The sequence below is a fragment of the Trichosurus vulpecula genome, chromosome 3 (genome assembly GCF_011100635.1).
Source record: "Trichosurus vulpecula isolate mTriVul1 chromosome 3, mTriVul1.pri, whole genome shotgun sequence".
In the NCBI taxonomy this organism is placed as follows: domain Eukaryota; kingdom Metazoa; phylum Chordata; class Mammalia; order Diprotodontia; family Phalangeridae; genus Trichosurus; species Trichosurus vulpecula.
The window spans coordinates 2,196,232-2,218,657 of NC_050575.1; the positions used below are offsets into that span (position 1 = coordinate 2,196,232).

The 22,426-nt window shown below is 37.7% G+C and overlaps 1 protein-coding gene across 1 annotated transcript in view; it reads right to left on the bottom strand.

The window, feature by feature from the left end:
- The window catches only part of CTNNA1 (catenin alpha 1), a 150,666-nt gene that overhangs the window by 106,474 nt on the left and 21,766 nt on the right, over positions 1-22,426 (bottom strand). Inside the window, exons 2-5 of the mRNA XM_036751775.1 lie at positions 16,467-16,573; positions 14,099-14,294; positions 1,904-2,070; positions 1,248-1,367 (exon numbers count right to left, since the gene is read on the bottom strand). Of these exons, the coding sequence (XP_036607670.1) occupies positions 1,248-1,367; positions 1,904-2,070; positions 14,099-14,294; positions 16,467-16,571 (588 nt within the window). The 5' untranslated portion in view covers positions 16,572-16,573. The remainder of the gene's footprint in view (positions 1-1,247; positions 1,368-1,903; positions 2,071-14,098; positions 14,295-16,466; positions 16,574-22,426) is intronic.

Below are 22,426 nucleotides of genomic sequence, written 5' to 3' on the forward strand. Positions count from 1 at the left end.
TTTTCCCCTCAAGTGATTTATGTTATATAACTTCACAAAAATGCACAATAGCCAAGTTAAGATTCTTCTTTAATCAAACAGTTTGCAAGACTTCATAATTCACCAAAAGGACCAGACGATATTTTACAATAGTAAAACCACCCCCACCAATCTTTACTTTAATAGCGTAACTGACATTTCTCTCACTTATTCATGTGTTATGACATTAAAAGCATTCAGCACATAACTTAAAGGATTAAATGAGAACTCCACCAGGTTGGACTTATGCATTGGTTTTATATGCTGAAATGAAATTTCTTCTGGGGAACAACCAAACTGAGCAAATAGAAAGTGTATTTAACATTTTTAAATCAAGAACATCAGAGGAACTCAATCTAAATGCACAAAGACCCTAACTCTATTAGTTGAGCAATTTGTTGAACCTAAATAAATCACTGTTCCATGGTATGTGATCAGTCCATATGAGATGTAACCCTGTTTTGTAGCATTAGAAAATGCTACAAGTTAACACTGTGACTTGTCTGTTCACTGACAGAGATACTACTAAATTTTATCAGCTGTGGGGAGAAAAGGGAATCTCTAACTTACTGCGTCATAAAAATTAAAAATAACCAGCTGCTTTATAAGGAAAGACAAATACTGACTATTAGGATAACCATTCAGACTGCCAAAATCTCTCAGCAGAAGCTAGCTAGGGTTCATGCATGTTGAGAGTATTATGCACATCCGCCCCATAGGACACAAAGAAAAAGAAGCCAAACTCCAAAAGCTGTAAAGCCCTTAGGGCCTGCTTTGACAAACAGAAATATCTGCTCATGTTCTGCTTATTGTGCTCTCCAAATGATCTATTGACAGGTGTCCTTCAAGAGTAGCAAAACATTTTCCATAAAAAAAAAGCTGTTTTTTGTTGATGTTATCCCAATATAACCAATTTCAATCACAACCCAAGTATCTATTCAGATGAATGACTAATGAGTATGCCTCAATTCCTACCACTGCTCCATCTCTAGTCATATTCTTTGTCTGAAATTGTTGGGATAATTAAAGTGAAACTGGCATAAATAGATAGATAGATAGATGATAGCACAGTAACCTAAAATGAATTAGACTCAACTACAGCTCTATTACTAGCACAGTAACAAAAGGATGTTTATTAAATACGCGTACTAGTCATGACACCTTCAGAAAAAAAGGCAAAGCTGGCTAATAACATAAAGTACTTTTCAACACACACACAATCATTTTACCTGTTGCCTTTTGGCTGCCATAATGTTCAACTTATCCACTTCAGGTTTTAGGGCTTTATACTGTATGCCTAAATCTTGCTCTGTGCCCGCATTTCTAAGTTTCAAGATACCATCTTCCACCTGCAAAACATGCAAATAGCTCAAGTTAGCAGTTAATCCAGTGTCTTAGAATTTTCAGACCGCTTTTAATAGCTCTCAAAATGAACAGCTATCCAAAGTCTAGTCAATGTTTTTGCTGTCACAATTCGATATTTATAAAGCATCTACTACATGAAAGACAGTAAGTTTTAGGTTTTTCCCAGAGAGAATGCTTTATTTCCTCTACTCAAAACACATGAAATTTCAATTATTTGAGATTTTTCAATTCCAGGAACTAAGACTCCTACCTGCCAAAGAGGATGAACCTCAAATATTACTGTGGCCATTTCGTTTATGCTATAACACGACTGAGTTAAATACTTAAGCAGAAAAATCATAAAGTGATAGATTTGGAGTAGAGGATGAACTGGAAATGAAGCACATTCCAGGCTAGCACGTGGCAAGAACCAACTAAGTGGTTAAGAGATGATGAAATGTATTTTCTCCTCTCTCTTGCTGAGCCACCAACCAACAGCTTTAATACTATATCACACTACAAAAAGGTGCATGGCACTTACAACTTTCAGCTGAACAAGCAATTTGTAGACATCTGCCATGTCGGCCAAAATAAGCAACCGGGTAACAGCTGAGAGCAGGGAGCGGGCAGCTCGCACCATGTTGCCACGCTTCACTGAAGAACAGGGGTCATCTGCAAATTCTCCAGAGGCACTCTTCATTAGATCACCTATTATAAGAGTCAGAAAAGTAAACATTTAAGTGGAGCAGATTTAGATGATAACAAACACTTTCTAAAAATTTCATTTCTAAATAAAAAATTTCTACAATAAGCTAGCATGACATTTGAACAAGGATTTTAGAGCTGTCCAGCCTCTGCAACCCACTATATCTATCTGTCTGTCCATCTTCCCCTTGTTGGCATATGCCAAGTCGTTTTTGCTAGCAAAATTGGCACCTCATTTAGCATTGGAAGGGCCTTTATGGTCATCCAGTCCAACCCTCTCATCTTACAGAAAAGGAAATTAAGGCCCAGGGAAGGCTCTGAACAAGACCACAGAGCTGGTACCAATCACAAAGATGGGATCTGAATGGAGGTTTTCCGCCTTATAATCCAAGGCTTTTTTTAGGACAGGGGACATACTGTAGGCTGCTAAGGAACTAAGCTACCCAAGTTCACAAAATTTATCCCAGAAGGTTGGAGAACAGGGGCTACAGTTATTTGGCCTTTTCTAATCCCCAGAGCCCAAAAGGCTTTCCCCCACATAACTGTGTATCTATTGTCCTTTCCCCATCCCCACCCTCTAGCAAGGAACTTCTCCTAAGCCTAGCACAAAGCAGGTGCTTAGTAAATGCTTGCTGAATAAATTAACAGATACAATGCGAACCATATATATCATACACTTAGAAAACCATGGTTTCACTACCCCTTCTCTTCTTCCTCTCCTTGTCTGGCTACCTCCAAATGAATCCCTATGGTTCAACTTACTAATAACACAAATTTAGGTAAGAGTTCTGAGGTAGACTAGTTCAGAGCTAAATGGAGGAAAGCTTTGACACAGCCTATCAAATTCAGCTGCACAACATCTATACAAAGCAAAATTTCCCCCCCTTGGGTTCACATATTAATTTTTTTGCAGAATTATTATTTGCTAAGATTAAATTAACTCATTTATAAATGCTTTGTAAGCTAGCCAACACTTACCTCAAAAGGCTTTTAGACCAAAATCTGTCCTGGTATCCTTAAGTGCAAAAATGTTTTAGTTTTAATAAAAGAATCTGCTATCCTTCACTAAGGACTCTTATTTATTTCATTTGTGAACTTTGTAAGTGCTTTTCATTTACTCATTCCTTCATTCACAAATTAACATGGTTCACACGAGGGTTGGGATAAAGGTCCATTTCAACACGTCTGTATCACTGGAGGTGTACACAAAAACAATGCCTTCCTTGCATCCTGAGTACCCAAACTGACTACAAAGGACATGTGAAGGAAGACACTGAGTTCACAGACAGAACTGATAAATAAAAGTAGGTATAGAGTGGTTTTATATCTATCCACACACATATATGTGTATATATGTATATATACACACACATATATATATATGTCTAATGGTAGCCATGGGTGGGAGGGGGAAGAAAAAGGTACAAGATAACTTTAGTATATATTTAAAAGGAACAGCAAATTGTACATAAAGGACTTCTAGTTTCACGTATAATCATCTTTTTTTTCCTATTCTGCACGTTATGGAAATGTTCTCGTTTGATTTCTTAAGTTCAGAATAAAATAAGTAAGGTTTTTTTAAAAAAAAAAAAAGAAAAAACTGTCTTTACTAGTTTCCTATCAACCAGTTCTCTAAGAAGTTTAGTGGTTAAGAAATAAGCCTAAATAGTAGCAGTAATGATTGGATTTGGATCAGAGGACCTGTGTTGAATGGGACCTAATATAATTCGATTAAAAAATAAATTATGTACGAGACACTGGACAAAAAGGAAATGGTCCAGGCCTTATCCTTACATGATTTACATTCTACTAGGATGGGAAAGGGGGCAATGAAACACGTAGACACACACACACACACACACACACACACACACACACAAACAAACCAACAACAAAATTTCAGGAAGGAGATGAAAATCAGGAAAGGCTTCTTTTATGAGGAAGCAGCTGAGCTGAGCCTTAAAAGAAGAAAGTGTAGAAGAGAGAATGAATTCTAGAAAAAGGAAAGCCCGTATGAAGGTACACACATGTTATGTCGAGTTTAGGGCACAGGGAGAAGTCCAATTTAGTCAGAACACCAAATGTATGCAGGGAAATAAAATGAAAAAATCTACAACAGCTAGAAGCCACATTGTACAGGCTTTAAAATGCCAAGCTAGGAAGCCACGATTTAATTCTAGAAATAAGAGATACTGAAGACTTTTGGGTAGAGGACTGATACGGTCAGGTCTTTGTTTAGGAAAGTTTGTTTTTATTATTTCCAGAGACACAGAAGAAACACCGGAGAGGGAAGTAGCAGAAGCAAGGAGACAAGAGGCTGCTGTGACAGTCTGGGTGTGAGGTGATGAGGACCAACAAAAGAGAGGTTGTTGACATAGGACTGACGATCCTCAAAAACTGACTAGATAGGAAGGGTAGGTTAAGGCAAAGGAAGAGCTAAGGATAACTTCGGGATTGCGAACCTGGGTTAACAATGGTAGTGTCCTCTGGAAAGGGAACCATCGGGGGAGGGGGAGAAGGAACGAGATCATTCACAGTAACTTTATTTGAAAACTTTACAGATAAAGTCATTCTGCCCCAAAATTGATTGGTTTCATCTCCTTCTCAATCCCCCTTTTAGCTTCTCCTGTTCCCCTTGTCAACCGGAGCCAAACTAACCCTTTAATGGAAACTCAATCAAAATGAGAGTAGAACACAGCAGAATGAATGAAAATTCTGCCTTCCTCTCCTTTTCTTAAGCTCCTGGGTACACTGGGAATTCATATTTTATTTTCATGGCTGACAGATGGTATTAGGTATAGAGACTGCCCTGTGGTTTCACTGGTGTGTGGAACTCCCAGGTAAGGAAACTTCCTCTACCAATGTAGTGGGTATGCATCGTCTTTACAATGAGTTTTAGGGAGTCACCTACAGCACTGAGAGGTTATGTCATTTGTCCACAATCACACTGTTTCAGAGGCAGGACTTGAACCCAGGTCTTCTTGACTTTGAAGACAGCAATCACAACATCCCATTCCTCTGATGCCTCAGGCTTATGATAATAGCAGTGAAAAAGAAAGAGGGTAAAGAGAGACAGGCATTGGATGATGGGTTAAAACAACCCCATATCATTTGTTCTATTCTCTAAACAAGGATTAAACATGCTTAATAAATGTTTGCCCCCTACCACTTCTTCCAATCCCAGAGGATTATTGACACAGATTAATACAATTGATTTTTAGGGGTATTCAATGGTTTGAGAATAAAAAAACTACATTATAGAGGGAAGGATATGAAATATGACACTGGTGGCTCTCACCTCTTTTATAAAAGACATTTCCTCCTAAAGTGTCAAAATATGAACCTATATACATACCACTTGGAAAACTAGGGCACACAACTCACCCCGCATTACAGTCAGTGGCAAGGACTGAGAAGCAGTCCAATCCTATTCTGTACCTACTTCGCAGCTGAACAATAAGCAAAAAAAAAAAAAAAAAAGAGAGAGAGAACCTAACAAAGCTCTCAGGGCTATGGTATCTACAGTGAAACCACAACTGTCAACACTCCCTTCCCTCAGGGCTTTCCCTTGACTAAACTTAAAATAAAGTTAAAAATTTTTGGAGTTCAAATCAAGCACAAGATAAAACAGTGAAAGAAATGGGGGGGGGAGGACAGAACAACTCCACAGGTCTGTTTTAGTACCAGATAAGCTGCAAGTAGGCAGATTCCAGCTCATTAAGGAAGACTTTCATAAAGTAGGAAATCCAAAAATGGAGTTGCTTCAAGAAGTAGTAAATTTCTTTACACTGGAGGTTGTTGGACTGGTTTATCATTTATTCACCAAGGATATTGTTGAAAGGGATTCAGACTTTCAATCAGAGTGGGGATGCATGATTTCTTAAAGGGGGCAGTATTGTAAGCTTAGGAGAAAGAACACTGATTTGCTATCAGAAGATCTGGGTAGGAGTCTTGACTCTGCTCTGTGCTATCCACGTTTTCTCATCTGTAAAATGAGCACTGAGTTTGTACTCGATCCTAAAGGTACTTTCCTAGAAATTTAAGATCTGACAAGTCCATTATTCTCGCCAGATCACATCATTCTAGTTGAGAGGGACCTTAGAACTCATCAAGTCCAACATCCTTGTTTTAGAGAGAAGAAAATTTAGAGACCAGAAATTAAGTGATCAGCCCAAAATCACCCAGGCAGTAAGTGGCAGGGGCAAAATTTGAGCCCAGGTTCTCTTGGCTTCAAATCCAGCACCCTTTCCACTAAAGCAAAAAGATGACATTCCTTCTGAGACACAGCTGAAATCCCCCACTCTACTCCAACCTTTTTTTAACCATGTTACAGAAGAACTAAAGCACAAAAGAAGCCATGCCTGAGAAGCAGGGGGAAAAAATGTTTCCCCATTTTAATACAAGAGATTAATCTTTCACATAGTAATGGTAGTGGATACTTGCTACTTGTCTTCTGTCCCTTCTTACCTGTAAAGTTATTGCTCACATCCCACCACTATCTTTCTTGTCCAATGACTGAACCATTTGATGTTTCATAAATTCATAAATTTGGATGGTTTCTCTTTGAATTCCCAGTGTAGTGAGTTTAAAAAAAAAAAGGCAAAGACATTGAGCTTTTGATTTTCTCATGTCCTAAAATTCTCACTTACTGAGTTTCCCCCATAACACACCCAAAAGTTTTACTGAGGATGAGAAAGCCAGTCATTTACATTATGTAGTATATGTAGTTATGGGGAATGACTGGGTGGCAGGCATGTTTAATGGATTCGCGATCCAAGCTCTTCAAAACCACGCTCCAAAAAGCTGTGCAATAACAACAAAATTGTCAAAACAATCAACTTTAAGAACGGTGGTCAATGAAATGGCCACGATTCTGGAGGACCAGTGATGAAGAATGCTACCTACCACCAAACAAGGGGTAATGGACCCAAGAGGCAGAATGAAACATATAATTTTTTGGACATAGCCAACATAGGCAATTTTTTTTCTCGACTATACACATTTCTTTTATAAGAGTTTTTTTCTTTTTGCCTCGCAATACAGCAAGAGAGGAGGAAAACAGTTCTCTACAAGCTTTGGTTGTCCAGTCTAAACAAGTAAAGAAGTTTTAACATATTTTCTTAAAACGCCAAAGTGACTCGTTAATATATGTAGAAACGAAGCTTCCTATCCAAAATTATGTAAACAAGGAAAATGATTTTGCTGCTTCTAACCCCATTTTAGCAAATCTCTTGTTGATGATGCAATCTGGGTCTTTACAATCACGGAAGCAGAAGAATTTCCCTTTCCTAATTGTAAAAACTAACGAAATGCTTTTAAAAATACGTCTCTTTAATGTTGTATTTGTATCTCAAGGATTCAAAGAAAAGCATATCCTAAAACCAGAAGTGTGAGATATCATTTTCTTTTCAAAGTATCAAAACCTGATGGCTCTACAGACCAATAAAAAAGGTGGTAAGTTCTACTTCTGAGAAATTAGCATAAATGGAACTAATACTTGTTTCAATTAAGTTTCTCTGAAGATTCCCTGGAGTCTTCTAAGTAAATCATCATGTCATTATCAGAGATAATTTGGTGGTATATGAATGAAATAGAATATTACCAAAAAGATGAATATGAAGATTTCAAAGAAACATGGGAAGACATATGAACTGATACAGAAGTAGGCAGAAAAAAAAACACAGTGAATACTGAAAAGAAACTCCAATTGTTCTCAAATTATAATGGCCAAGTTGGCCCTCCAAAAAGATAAGAAAAATCTATCTCCCCACTTTCTTTGCAGAGGTCAGGGACCATGGATGTAGAAACTGTATATTGTCAAACTCAGCTAATGGGTTGGTTAATTTTTCTGACATGCTTTTTTCCCCTTCCCTTTTATTACAAGAAATGGTTTACTGAATATGAAAGGGGGTGGTATATTCAGAAATCTAATTGTGGTAAAAACAAAAGCTATAAATAAAAATTTTTATGAGAAATTAATATAGCTCTGTAACTCTAAAGGAGAATCTTGTTAAGTTCCGTCTCAAACTGCTTCTACAAACTCAGTGTAAAATGGACTTAAGTTAGGCAATAAAAAGGAGAAAATCAAAAGCTCAATGTCTTTGGCTTTTTTTTTTTAAACTCACTACACTGGGAATTCAAAGAGAAACCATCCAAATTTGGTATTTTTAAAACTATCCTGAATATGTTTAAATACCAAAACTGGCACAGTGCCTTGCATATATTTTTTAAAATAACTGAATCTGTTATAACTAATATAGGCAAATTCAGGTGATGAAATTCCAGTGTGGGTTGGTAACAGCTATCCTCTTAGAGATCTGCTGAGGGTGCTGAGAGGTTAAGTGTTTTGACTTGCCCCAGGGTCACACAGAGCTCTGTTATATGTCAGAGACAGGACTTGAACCAAGGCCAGCTTTCCATCCACTATATTACACCACCGCTCACCTTGCACATAGTAGGCCCTTATTGGGTTTATTCAATGTTCTGAAGAAAAACATTGAATTTGAGACACCCATCTGATTAAGTTTTTGGAGACTAGGAGGCAAGAATTGTGTGTCAACAAAACAGCTCCTCAAAAGCAAGTTCTAAGACCATGAAGAGTATTTACTACCTGCTTAAACTATCAGAGCTTCAAGATTGGCAAGAGCTATAAACCAAACTTAACGTTCAAAAAGGACAAAATAAACAAAATGAAAAGCTTCTACAATTCACTGCTAGGCTCATTTAACTGAAAAGGGGACAGGAAAGCCAAGACAAGCTGCAAAAATGGGAACCCAAAAAGGAAGGTGTTCAAAAGAAATTCTGAAGCCTGGAAAGCAAAAGAACATAAGAGGCCACAGTGAAATAGACGTGAGAAGAATGGTGTCAGAAAACAACAAGTCAGATAGCCTAAGCTCTAGCACTTAGCACAGGGTCTGGCATACAGTCTGCAATGAATAAATGTGTTTACTGACTTGACTTGAAATCCTAGGCTCCAATCGCTTAACAGCTATATAACCACATGCCACTCATTTCCTCTCCCTTCGTCTCAGTTTCCACACCCATAAAATGGGAATCCTATCTATATTGCCCATTTCACAGGGCCACTTGTAAGCAAAGTGTTCTGTAAACCTTTAAGCACCATATAAATGTGTAAATGGGAGCTCTTGGTGACGGAATGGACTGGTGAATTCACTGACATGGGAAATTCCCAAATGAAAAAACTCTCCTCTACCAATGCAAGTGAGCACCTTCTTTGCAAATTATGTAGAGCCTTTGAAAACGGCTAAGTGAAGTGCCCAGGATCACAAAATCATGAATCTCATGATCACACTGCCTCTGCCATAGTGGTGGTGATGAGGATGGACAGGTGGTCTTGGGCTGGTCCCTGGGTAACTCACATAATCTCTCTAAGCCTCAGGCAGAAATTGTCAGGATGCATCAGCAGATGAAGTTCTAAACCCAAGAACTAAAACTAATAAAGACTGACTTATTACTTAGGTTGTGACATTGTATACATCAGGAAGTAGGAAATACAAACAAGGGTGGGAACCTGTGACCTTCTAGGTCCCTGGGTGTGGCCTTTGGACTGAGTCCACACTTTACAGAACAAAACCTTTTATAAAGGGGATTTGTTCTGTGAAGTTTGGATTCAGTCAGCCTAGATCATCAATGCATAAGTGAGGTGTTAAATTTTAGTATTCAAAATAAAAAACTACTTAATCAATGAATTTTTCTTCTCTATTTCCTGACATCAGGCTGCTTTAGAAAATGACTAAAGAGTTGTTAAATCTATAAGACAGGGGAGGAATAGAGCTTCCAAACATCATCAAGGTACAACAAACCTCTTGCAAAATATCTTGGGCCCAACAGCTAAGCACCTTTTTGCTCCATGAGATTTCCAACACCTGGATGGCTAAAACACTCTTATTCTAGAATTCCTGATTCCTTTTGAGGGGGATGTCTTAGCTCCAGATAAATACTCCAAAAGTGAACAAAAGAATCTCCATTATTTAAAAAAAAAATCAGTATAACTTGATCACCTGTGAAGAATCTACTTATTAGTAAGTTATCAAAAAAACCAACTATTGCTTCTAATAACATGGAAGTGCTCTGAAAAATTACCCCATCCTTATACTTCCATTTCTGGAGGTGAGCAAAGCCAAGGGAGGAAATGACCAAAGCTCCATAGATTCATTTTACAATAACTTGCTCATATATTGATTTATTTACTCAGATAAATATGCTGCCTGGCACATAGTAGGTACTTCCTAAGTGCCTATTCATTGGTTGACTAACGATGTGACAAAGTGAAGTACACAGTGGTTCAGTGACTTGTCAAAAGTCCCATGGGTTATGAGAGGCAGAGCTAAGGTTGAACAATGATTCTGACTTCGTCTAGGCATCCCTTTGTACTCTCTGTACTTTGCATACTGCCTCACAGCAATGATTTTTAATTGAAGACTTTAAAAATATGGTTAACATCCACTCCATATGAAAGCACTCTAGACTGATTTTACAGAATTTAACATGAAAATGACGTATTTTCAAATACTCGAGGACTTTTCTAAAAGCTAAATGTGTTGCATTTATAAGACAACAGAGATCCAGAATAACACAATCAGGTCCACCGGGTAGGGAAAGCATCGCTGTATATTTACGCTTCCTAGTCCACAGAGCTTATACTTTGAGAGTTTCCTAAATAATGAACCTTTTTCTTTTTATTTGCCAAAGAAGGATCCTTGTCACTTGCAAATCATAGATCCTTAGATGTAAAGCAATTACACATGTGAAAAAGTATCATAGCAAATGTAGGTTTCACAATGAAACACAAACTCAACATTGTTTCAAGGGGAAGTGTTCAAGACTTTCTAAGGCAGCACGTGTAAAAGACAATGCTTAGAAACATTTGCATAAAACTACTAAATTCCCGTCTTTAAAAACAGTCCTTCACATGCCCAAAATAAATTTTTGAAAATTTCTGAAAGAACCTTATGAATTAAGAGTAGATGCTGAAAATAAACAGTAGACCATACAATCTACCCCTCAACCTCCAAACCACAAGTGACATTTCAGTTCATTCTCATTGTCAAAGCAATGTGGAAGAAAAAACGAAAACAGAATACTACATATATTCATGTTCTCATTTTCCTTATTCATTCAAGGGTGCCCTGCTGTTACCCAGACACATTCCAAAAAAAGATACTTACATGCACAACATGTATTCTGATACACAATCACTTTTTAAAGAAATTAACCAGTGGAAACTATGTTAATAGTGTCATGGTGAAATTCTACTTGCCAAAGTAAAAATTACGGTTTCCAAGGGAACTCTTCAGTCACACTGAATATATATGTACATACGTATGTACATAATGTATATATATAATGTATAAGTCTGTGTACTTCTATGTATCTATATATTGGGGGGGGGAACATTATTCAGCTAAGATCCCCAAAGTAACCTGATTCATTTAAGTTTGGGAGGTTAGTATCCTAATTACAATTATTTGTTTGTGAGTTTAAGAGGTGTAGGATAAATTTTAAGCAATCTCGAGATGATAGGAGACATCATAATTTAATAACTTCCCTTTTATTCCCCTATTTCCAACCTGCCCACCCCAAAGTATGAAGGTTTGCAAAGCAGCATATGCTTATAACAGCCTGGTGACTTGAAAGGAGACAGCATTCTTGGCACCATTTAAGACAAAGAAAATACAGCCTCTACTCTAGAATCTTAAGTCAGAGAAACAACTCTAAGACATAAAAAATTCAACTGACAACCTGTTAATGATTCTTTGGAATTTACTTTTTGCTTTTCCTACTCTCCTACTCTAAACATAGTTACCAGAGAAAAAGAGAGAATTGGGGAGGGGGGAATGTTGGAGAAATAATAATAAAAATCCATTCTGTGCTTTGAAATGGTAAGAAACATCAGGAAACAGAAGAGTTCAAGATGAGGCGTGGAAATTGTCAAAGAGCACCTAAGGGCAGATGCAGGTTTAAGGAGGATCAGACAAGTTCTACATGGACTAGAAGAGACAAAAACAGAAAGATGAAACAGCTGTCTCTAAGAGGGTCATACAAAGAGGAAAGGAGCTGATAAAAAACTCAAAGAAAAACCATGATTTGGAAGAAATCAACTGATTTCTCATTAGGTGTAATGCAGAAGATGATTAGGCTATAATGTTGAAACCTAATTAAGGAAACAAGTTTTAGATGTTTTCATGTTATTCCTCTTCTCTTCTCTGCACTGATATTGGAGTTTGCAATGATAAGTAGGTGTTAGCCCAGTTGGTTGGTGAGGCAGAAAGCTATTTAAAAAAAAGTTCTTTGGTTCATTTTTTTCTTTTTTTTTGTATGAATGTATAACTCTTACAGGCTCATGGAGGGATCAACCTTGTTAATCCAAATTCACTGGCATCATAATTTAAACAACCAAATAAGACACTAAAACAGGACCACTAGCCTGTTTTCTTTTTTAAAGCTCCAACTCCAAGATTCCTACATACCTAGGCCCAACTCCTTCAGTATTCTCTCACAAACCCCACTCTAAAAGACAGTTATTTTGGTCAAGAATACGGTTTCTTTTTTAACAGTCCATCTTCCAGGCTGCCTACACAACACACAGTAGTAGCCTTGCGTTGTCTATAATCTCTACTGGACAAGCCATTAATTCTCATATTCTTTTCCCCTCTTTGATCTGGCTTAGTAATCAAGTCAGTTGCTAGAGGAAAAAATGCCTACAGAGCTAAAACCTTCTTCTCTGACAGAACGTAGTCAATATACTTTTTTTCCCCTGAAGTGCCCTGCTGTATTTCTTTAAATTACCTACCCAAGATTTACCAATGCGGGAAAGTTTTGGTAACTCTTCCCACATAAATCATTTAGTCTACTCCCCGGGTTCAAATTCTTAGATCTCACCTGAATAGATTTGCATAACCAAAAGAATTCAAGATTTTTAGTCAAAAACCAATTTAGTAAAAGAACAGACTCACCCACAAATTTGATACTATCTTACGAGATGATAATTTCATCCTACTAGATTATTCTGTACTTCAATTTCTAACAGTAGGCACATTAACAGTTACTAGAAGATCAACTATAACTAGTGAATTCAACCACCAGTGCTAATAAACTAAAACTGATAGAGGTTAGAAGTCTATTCTTTTAAGAAGATCTCTCTCCAGATAAAAAATAAGAAGACCCTTTTTAACGAGTCTTGTAGTATTACAATACTGAATCAACAAATTATTCACAATAAGGTTAAAAAAAAACAACTAAAATTTGGACTCAGAACTTGATTGATTGGAAACGTTTTTCTTGAGTGAGTCAATGATATGAAAGCTCAAACTGGGGAGCATAAAAGCTCCAAAGAAATCTTAAGACACCCACTTACCTGAATATAAATGGGTTTGAGAGAGGAAGGAAAAATAAAATATTTCACACTTCTTTTTCTGTTATTTGGACTAGGGAAAAGAATTTAAAGAATAAATTCTAACATTATCCTTCACTGTGACAGACATCCCTGACATGCTAACATACAGTCTCACCACTGAGCCACACACCCAAAGAAGGCGGTAATAAGGTATTTTTCCAATACTACAGAAAGACTCCAGACTGGGAGGCTCATGAGGCCAAACCTCTGCCTTTGCCTGGGATGCTTTCCACATGTTTTACACCTTGGGCAAGCCACTTAAAATCCATGGCCTCAGTATCCTCATCTGCAAAACGAGGACACTGAATTAGATAAGCCTCTGATGTTGCTTCCAATTCTAAATGTATGTTCCTATGATCACCCTTGGATTAGCAGCCAGATAGCTTCATAGTATGTAAGGAAGATAGGGCTATGCACCTAGCCTATGGTTCATCATTTCCATTTATCTGTTACATCAAAGACCAAAGAGAACTAAATCCAAGTCTCTGTAAAATATATTCGCATTTAAGCATTTCTGCTGCTCAAAATCCTAGAAGACTCAAGCAAATGAATTCCCACTAGCTAACCCAGAAAGGATGTCTATTTCTCCACCTTTCAAAGATTAACATCACCCACCTTGTTTGCGAACATCTTCTACAGCAGCCACAAGTTCCTCCTTGAGAAACTGACTCTCCTTGGCAATTTTATCTCCCTTCTCCAAGAAATTCTCAGTTGCTTGTTCAACTGATGCAGCCAATACATGGGCCTTCTTAGAGCGACCTCTCTTCTTGTTGGAAGGTCCCTTGTTACTGGTGGTTACCAATGTTGTAACCTAAAACAGTTTTACATTTAAAGAATAAATTGTAGGCTTTTAAATGAAAATTCTAGGAAGACAAGCATCCGGGTCATAGTCAGCTAGCCACAAAACATCGTAACCTAACATTTATAAACTCCTAGCAGAATATAAGCAAACAATCTTATTTAAAAGTGGTGTTCCTAATTCCAGTAAATGGTTATAAACTGTAGCTTCCACAGGAACTAAGCCAACTGAGTGGCTTAGGCAAAAAACACAGCAGAGAGTGATGAAGTAGAAATACATTCCACGAAAGGCTTTAAAAGTTTACATTAGGATAAGAAAAAGTTTTAAGGGTCAGATCCATCATCTCTCCCATGCCTCATTAAGCAGAAGATTCAGAAAGCAGAAAGTGACTTTATGAGGGCATGATGGAGCCAAGTTTTCAAAAGCATTTGGGGGTGTTTTTAATCCTTAAAAATTTGCTTCTGAAGACAAATTTCTTTTCATAGTTTATTCACATGAATTACTTTAGTAAAGACTCTTTAGTCAAGAGTCCTTTAAAAAGACATACACTACTGCCCAAAGAAATACAAAATGTTCAGTTTTAAATCTCTGAATACTAATCATCTGTGATGATTAGTGAACAGCTATTTTATCTTATGCATAAGATGCTTAAAGACTTGTTAGAGTTAAAAATGGAAAGAACTGAACTAGAGTATTGCAGTAAATGGGTTCATAAGCTGTAAATCTCCTTCTCAATTCCTACTACATGCACATGTATAAATACTAATTTATATTAATGAGATGGAACTGAAAGGGAAAAAATGGCCCGAGCTATTCAATCTCATATTAACATAATCTAGCCAGTTACGCCTATATTCTGCATAATCTAGCCAAAGCTAGTTAGTTATTAATTCTCAGTTAAAAGTCACTGCATCATTTATGGTGGTATCTATAAGTGTAACAGATTAAAATAATAAAATTATTATAACCAAAAAACACACAAATTATAATTAAAGTAACATCTCTCACATATATACTCTACTCTGACACTTCCATTTCACTCCTGGATTATTACAATGGACACTCGTGGGTCTTCCTGCCTCAAGTCTCTCCTCACTCCAGTCCATCATACTCGGCTGTCAAAGCAATCTTCCTAAAGCTCAGGTCTGCCCATGTCATCCACCCCCCCAATTCAAGAAGCTCCCATCACCTCTAGAATTAAATATAAAATCTTGTTTGGCATTCAGAGGTCCTTCACAACTTGGGCTTCTTCTACCTTAATTCCCCACTCCACCTCCCACTTCCCCCCACACTCTGTGACCCCATAACACCGACCTCCTTCCTACTTCTCACACAAAATACTCCATTGCTAGACTCCTAGAATTTTCGCTGTCTGCCTTTCTTCTCCACCTCTTGGCTTCCTCTGAATCCTAGCTGAAATTCCATCTTTACCGAGAAGGCTTTCCTGGTGCCCACTGATGCTGATGCTGGTAGGTTCCCTCTATGGATTACCTCCAATTTATACTGTTTATATTTTGTTTCATGTTGTCTCCCCTATTAGTCTGTGCTTAGCATGGTGCCTGGCACTCACTGCTCACTGACAGACCTATCAAAACTACCATTTCTAATTAACTACCTTCAAATATTTGGTACGTACACAAAAAGCAGGCATGAGCCAGGCAGGTGGTGGTCAACCTTTCAAGAATGGAAAGGGTGCTGATCTCAGATCCTGGTCCTGACATTTCCCAGTTGAGTAGCCATGGGTGAGTTACAATTGCCTTACTTACCAAATGGAGTAAATAAACTTTAAACACAATAGTTCTGGCATCTTGGAGATAATGAATAAAGCTATCATAAAAGCGGTTCTCATAAACGGTACAAAAGTACCACCTCTGATGTTTCTTGATTTCTATTATCACTCACAATGGCTAACCATCAATCTATTTATAATGAAGACCAAACGCTGAAAGAACAATGGAGTACGAACCAAAAAACCTAGTTTCTTCTACTACTACCTGGAGTAAGTTCTTTTCCCTATTATGGCTTCTGCTTCCTCATCTACAGAAAAAAGAAGGTTGGTTTACATGATTTATATAGGTCCTTCTAATTCTAAAATTCTGTGGGTCTTCAAAAATACAACTCAACATGGAAACCTTCTCAAATGACACTATTATAAAGCTGCAAGACTGGTGTGTAAATTCTTACCTGAGTAACAAGAGGTTCCAAAAGTCTTTCAACTGCCAGAGTCCTTATCTCCAGACTTTTGGGGTCCCATTTGAAGTTTATGTTGCCTGCATGTACAGCAGTCATTTCTGGAGATCAAAAAAAACCAACAACAACAAAAAACACAGTAGTTAAAGTCTAGTAAGCATATTAGGCATAAATTTACAAACACCACTAAGTTTCATGTCAAAATAATCTTTCATTTTAAATACTTCTATAAAGACCACATAAATGAAAAACATCCAAGGCAGACCTGAAAGGAATTCTAGGACTACAAACCGGGCTACAATATATCTATCTGTCTCTCTCCCAAGCAGATCACTATCTCAACATTCACATTCTCCTGATAAACAAAACCAAAAGATGAAGAGGCAGCTGTGGCAGGATGGCTCCAAGTTCACCTCAGAGAGGCAAACAAAGGACTTGTCAGAAATGGTTTCATAATGCATTCAAAGGCATTAAGAAATATTTGATGGAACCTTGATCATCTTGCCTTGCTGTGCTTATGAGAAGCACCATGAATATAAATGACTTATATGTATCAATATCTGTTGCAGAAGATAAAAAGGGTGAGAAAAATCTAAGAACAACATGTGAGGAACCTATAAACCCACTCAATACACAGTTTGACATGTGGTCACTTCAACACGAAGACAGATATAGGGAAGTATGACAAAAAAGGATGTTCCATAGTAGGACTCAGTTTTGAGGGGGGAATGATTTGACTACTAAGATGTCTCGCACTTAGAAATTAGTAATACTTTCATCTAGGAGAAAGTCAAAATAAGCTGTCTGAATACAGTTGACTAGTTAAAACAAAAGTCAAAATCATCTTTAAATTGGAAGGATAAAAAAAATTAAAGGATTCTGTGAAAAATTTTCAAAGGTTCAATATGATCTATTCAACTGAACACTACTGATGCCAAAAACTAGGAAGCTGAAAAAGACAAAAACAGACAAAAGCATTTGCCACAATTAAGCCAAAAGAAGCCCAAGCCCAGTAAGCCTGGAAACCAGCAGTTCCCTAGCCAAACACAGAGAGACTAGGTAGCCAAGGTCAACACCATTTTGGAATACAAACTAATTTGTGTAAAAAAAATATTTTTAAATCTATGACTGGAATGATAGTGGTACTCAGGACAGTAGTAAGGAGGTGAAGGAAAAGGGGAGATTTCAGGGGTGGCGAGAAGATGACCAGTTTTGGACAAGTTGAATTTGAGATGCTTACAGGACATCTATAGGTTTTTAAATCTAAGGAGGATCATGGCAGAAGATTATAAGTAGTCATGCTTCATAAAAGAGCAAAAAGCTAGAACAAAACTGACAGGAAGCTTGGCATAAGCTGCATGTGTTTTGTTGGTCAGTTTACTTAACTATTCTTTGTTAATCGGGAGCATTCTGTTTGGGGGGTAGGAGGATGAATATAATGAGAAATGATTGTGGCATAAAAGAAAAAAAATTAAGAGGTAATTGAAAGGTATTATGATCCACTCTGTCTAATTTTTTACGCTATGATCTTATCTTCATATTCAGGTCACATCCATTTTGAATTTATTTTAGCATATGCTATACAATGTAAGTCTAAGTTTCTGCTATCTCTTTCTGCTACCATTTTCCCATCAACTCTTGTCAAATAGGGAGTTCTTTCTTAGGTAATTTATGTTTTGGGGCTTACTGAAGGTTGGGTTGAACTCAGCTATTTCTGTTTTTTTCCTTATCTAGTCTGCTCCTTTGATTCTATTTTTTCTAACTATTACCAAACACATTTGATAATTACTGCTTTATCATTTGAGATCTGCAGGTGGTACTCTCCCTTTATTCCTACCTTTCTTCATTATTTCCTTGGCTATTTTGCATCTTTTTTCTTTAAAATTCATTTTATTATTTTTGTCCAGCTCTGTCCAGTATCTTTTGGGCTGATTGTCGTAACATTAGATCTGTAAATTAATTCTGGTATCACTGTCATTTTTATGCTATTGGCACAGCCCTTCCAACAGTACTGAAAATCATTCCAAATATTTAAATTGTTCTTCATTTCTTTTAGAAGAACTTTTAAACTATCTATACAGGTACTACATATATAGCGAGTACTTTGGTAGACAATCCCAAAATATTTTGCAAGATGATTAGATGGTGAATTCTTTTTTTAAAAATTTATTTATTTTTAGTTTACAACATTCAGTTCCACAAGCTTTTGAGTTCCAAATTTTCTCTCCCTCCCTCTCCTCCCCGCTAAGACAGCATGCAATTCGATATAGGCTCTACATATACATTCACATTAAACATGTTTTCACGTTAGTCATGATGCAAAGAATTAGAACCAATGGAATGAACCACGAGAAAGAAGAAACAAAACAAAACTGGGAGCAAATAGTCTGCTTCAGTCTGCATCCAGACTCCATTAATTCTTTCTCTGGATGTGCACAGCATTTTCCATCCTGAGTCTTTTGTCTTAGAGGCACTGCTGAGAAGAGCCAAGTCTATCAGTTAGTTATCGCGCAATGTGGCTGTAACTGTGTACGATGTTCTCCTGGTTCTGCTCCCCTTACCCAGCATCAGTTCATGTAAGTCTTTCGTGGTTTTTCTAAAGTCTGCCTGCTCCTCATTTCTTATAGCACAACAGCATTCCATTACATTCATATACCACGACTTGTTCAGCCGTTCCCCAATTGATGGGCATCCCCTCGATTTCCAGTTCTTGACCACCACAAAAAGAGCTGCTATAAATACTTTTGTACATGTGGGTCCTTTTCCCATTTGTATGACCTCTTTAGTATTTCTGGGTCAAAGGGTATGCACATTTTTATAGCCCTTTGGGTATAGTTCCAAATTGCTCTCCAAAGTGGTTGGATCAGTTCACAACTCCACCAACAATGCATTGGTGTTCCAATTTTCCCACATCTTCTCCAGCATTTATAATTTTCCTGTTTTGTCACGTGAGCCAATCTGGCAGGTGTGATGTGGTAACTAAGAGTTGTTTTGATCTGCATTTCTCTAATCTAGGTGGTGAATTCTTAACCAAAAAAAGGGTCTGTTAGGGAAGATCACAAAAAACTAAACAGATGACTATAGAAAATGGAAAAAAGTGTTTTGCAGAATTAATGCAACTAGGAAAAAGGAAGTAATCAAGTAAGAAAAAATTTTTGCGTGAAATACCATTGATTAGGGCCTTAATATAATAAAATATATAGACAACGAATAGAAAGACAGAGATAGTGCCTAAACTTAAGGTTTCATTAAACCAGAGAACTCCTACTACCAACACAGGTCACCACCTTCTCTGCCATTTACAGTCTAAAAAGAGCTGCCTTTAAAAAAAAAATGAGGTTAAATGATTTATTCAGGGTCAAACAACCAGTATGTATCAGAAGCAAAACTCGAACCCAGGTCTTCCTGGGTTTGAGGGCAGGCATCTATCCAGTACATCACACTGCCCTTTAAGTACATTTTCTAAAAACGAGTGGTGAAAAGTACAGGAATCAACCATATGAAAGAATGCTCTCAATCCATAAAAGTGAATGCAAATCAAACTAACTCTGACATTTCACCTGAGAGCCAATGAAGTGACAAACAGACAGAAGGCAGGATTTATTTTGTCAATTTACAGTCCTTGGGGAAGTTAAGAGTGAGAAGAGAGAAGGGTGCCCTCTAGAAATGGAGGCCAGCCAGGGCAAAGGCACAGAGTCCAGCAGTGGAGTGATGAGCCTGGGAACCAAGGAAGCGGGCAGACAGCAGAGTGGGGGAGGAGAAGGGGGAGGGTAAAAGAGCCAGCATTTCTGCGGCAGAGCACTTCACATATTACCTCATTTGATCCCCTGTGAACAGATCCTATTACTATCCCCATTTTACAGATGGAGAAACCAAGCCAGGGTCACACGGTTAATAAGCACCTGAAGCAGGACTTGGAATTCAAGTACTCCTGACTTCACCAAAGGCCAGCGCTGTGTGCCACCCATCTGCTGTAAGAACACATATAGAGGGAGAAGGGGAGCAGGCTCTTTGAGGAGGGTATGTGGCAAGGTCAGACTGGAGAGAAAGACTTGAGGCAGGAAGACCAAGGAGGAGGCCACAGTCCAGGTAATGAAGGCCTAATTTAGGGTGGTGCCCTATGTGAACAGAAACAGACACTGCGAAGGGAGAAATTACAAGATTTGGTTAGAGACTGGGTACGTAGGGTGAGAATGAGGAGTCAAGGGTGCAAGCCTGGATGACTGGAGTGACATGGTACTCAGGACCGTAGTGAAGTAGTTAAGAAAAAGGGAGGATTTCAGGGGTGGAGAGTAGTTGACCAGTTTGGGGCAAGTTGAGTTTGAGATGCTTACAGGACATCCAATTCAAGATATCCAAAATGCATCTGATGATGTGGGACTGAGCACATACTTAACAAATTTATAGATGACATAAAACAGGCAAAGGAAAGGCAAGCTAATATGGTGGACAATAGATTCAAGGGTCCAAAAACACTTTGACAAGCCACAACATTGGGAATATCACAAAACTTAAAAGGTATAAAAGCCTTACTCCTAGATTAAAACCACCAATTTCACAAGGACAAGAAGAACAGAAAAAGATCTGGAGTGATCTTAATGGACTGCAAACTCAAGTAGGTCCTAGCAGCTAAAAATGCTAATGCAAGTTTAGGCTATATTAAGAAATGGCAAGGGTCCTACTGAACTCTGACATCATAAGAACACATCTTATACACTGTGGTCAGTTCTGAGAACAACATTTTTGGGAAAGCATTGAAAAGCTGGCTAGTGGAAAAGTAAGATTACGAAAAAGCCTCGATTTCATGTCATATGAAGATGGGGTTGATGAATCAGGGATGTTTAGCTTGCAGAAAAGACTCAGGGAAAGAGGAACATGATAGTAATTTCCAAATATTTGAAGGATAGTCACTTGAGAACAGACCCAAAATCAATGGGTAGAAACCTCAGAAGCAAATTTCGTTTGGTCCAAGGAGAAATTTCTTAACAGAGGGAGAGTGTATTTGGGAGAGGATTCTTCTTCAGGTAGAGGTTTGCCCAAGATGGCCTCCGAGGGCCCATCCAACACAAAGTCTATAGTTCACTGAAGATTTTTAGACTAAACGATTTCTGAAATCCCTCTAGCCCTAGTATAAAATGATTCATTCAGATTACGCTTTCAAGAAGAGCCTCTTTCCCCAAAAGGGATCTCCCCACTGAAAAATTTAGAATTTGGCCAAGTGAAGGCATAAAAGTGTTTATTCAAAAGTCTTACTCAACATAATAAAATCTGAAAACACAGTGACACTTAAAAATATTGAGGCCATTTACTTTCAAGTCTTTCAATATTCTTGATTGAAGGAGGCTGCCTCACCTCAAATCCTTAATCAAAAACCCAGCTAGGAGTGAAGCCAAACATTATTTTAACTAAACAGAAGAGTTATGCTTGACATAACCCCAATCCAAAAAAGATTAAAATAATAATAACTTTAAACCTAGGGGCAACATGGCATGTGAGATGGGACTGAGAGTCCAGAGATATGGGGTTTGAGTTCAATTGGTCACTAGCAATGTAAACTTATACAAATGCTTCACTTCAGTTCATTCATCTATTAAAATGAGGGAACTGGTTTGGTTAAAAGAACACAAAAACCCCAGAATTTCAGCATTCAAAGAGACTTTAGAGATTGTCTGCTACGTTTTATAAAGTTTTTTTTATAATTTTATAAATTTTTATAAATAAGGAAACTGATTAACGGGGGAGGAGCCAAGATGGCGGAGTGAAAACAGGGAAACTGATTAATGGTGAAGTGACTTGTCCAAGGCCACCTAAGTAGTAAGACCCAGAGCTGGAATCCAAACAGACTTTCTGATTCCAAATTAAATGCTCTATCCAATACACTATACCCAGGATTTCTAATGTGCCTACCAACTCCTAAGACACAGTAATTTTGTATGTTTTCACAGTCTCATGAC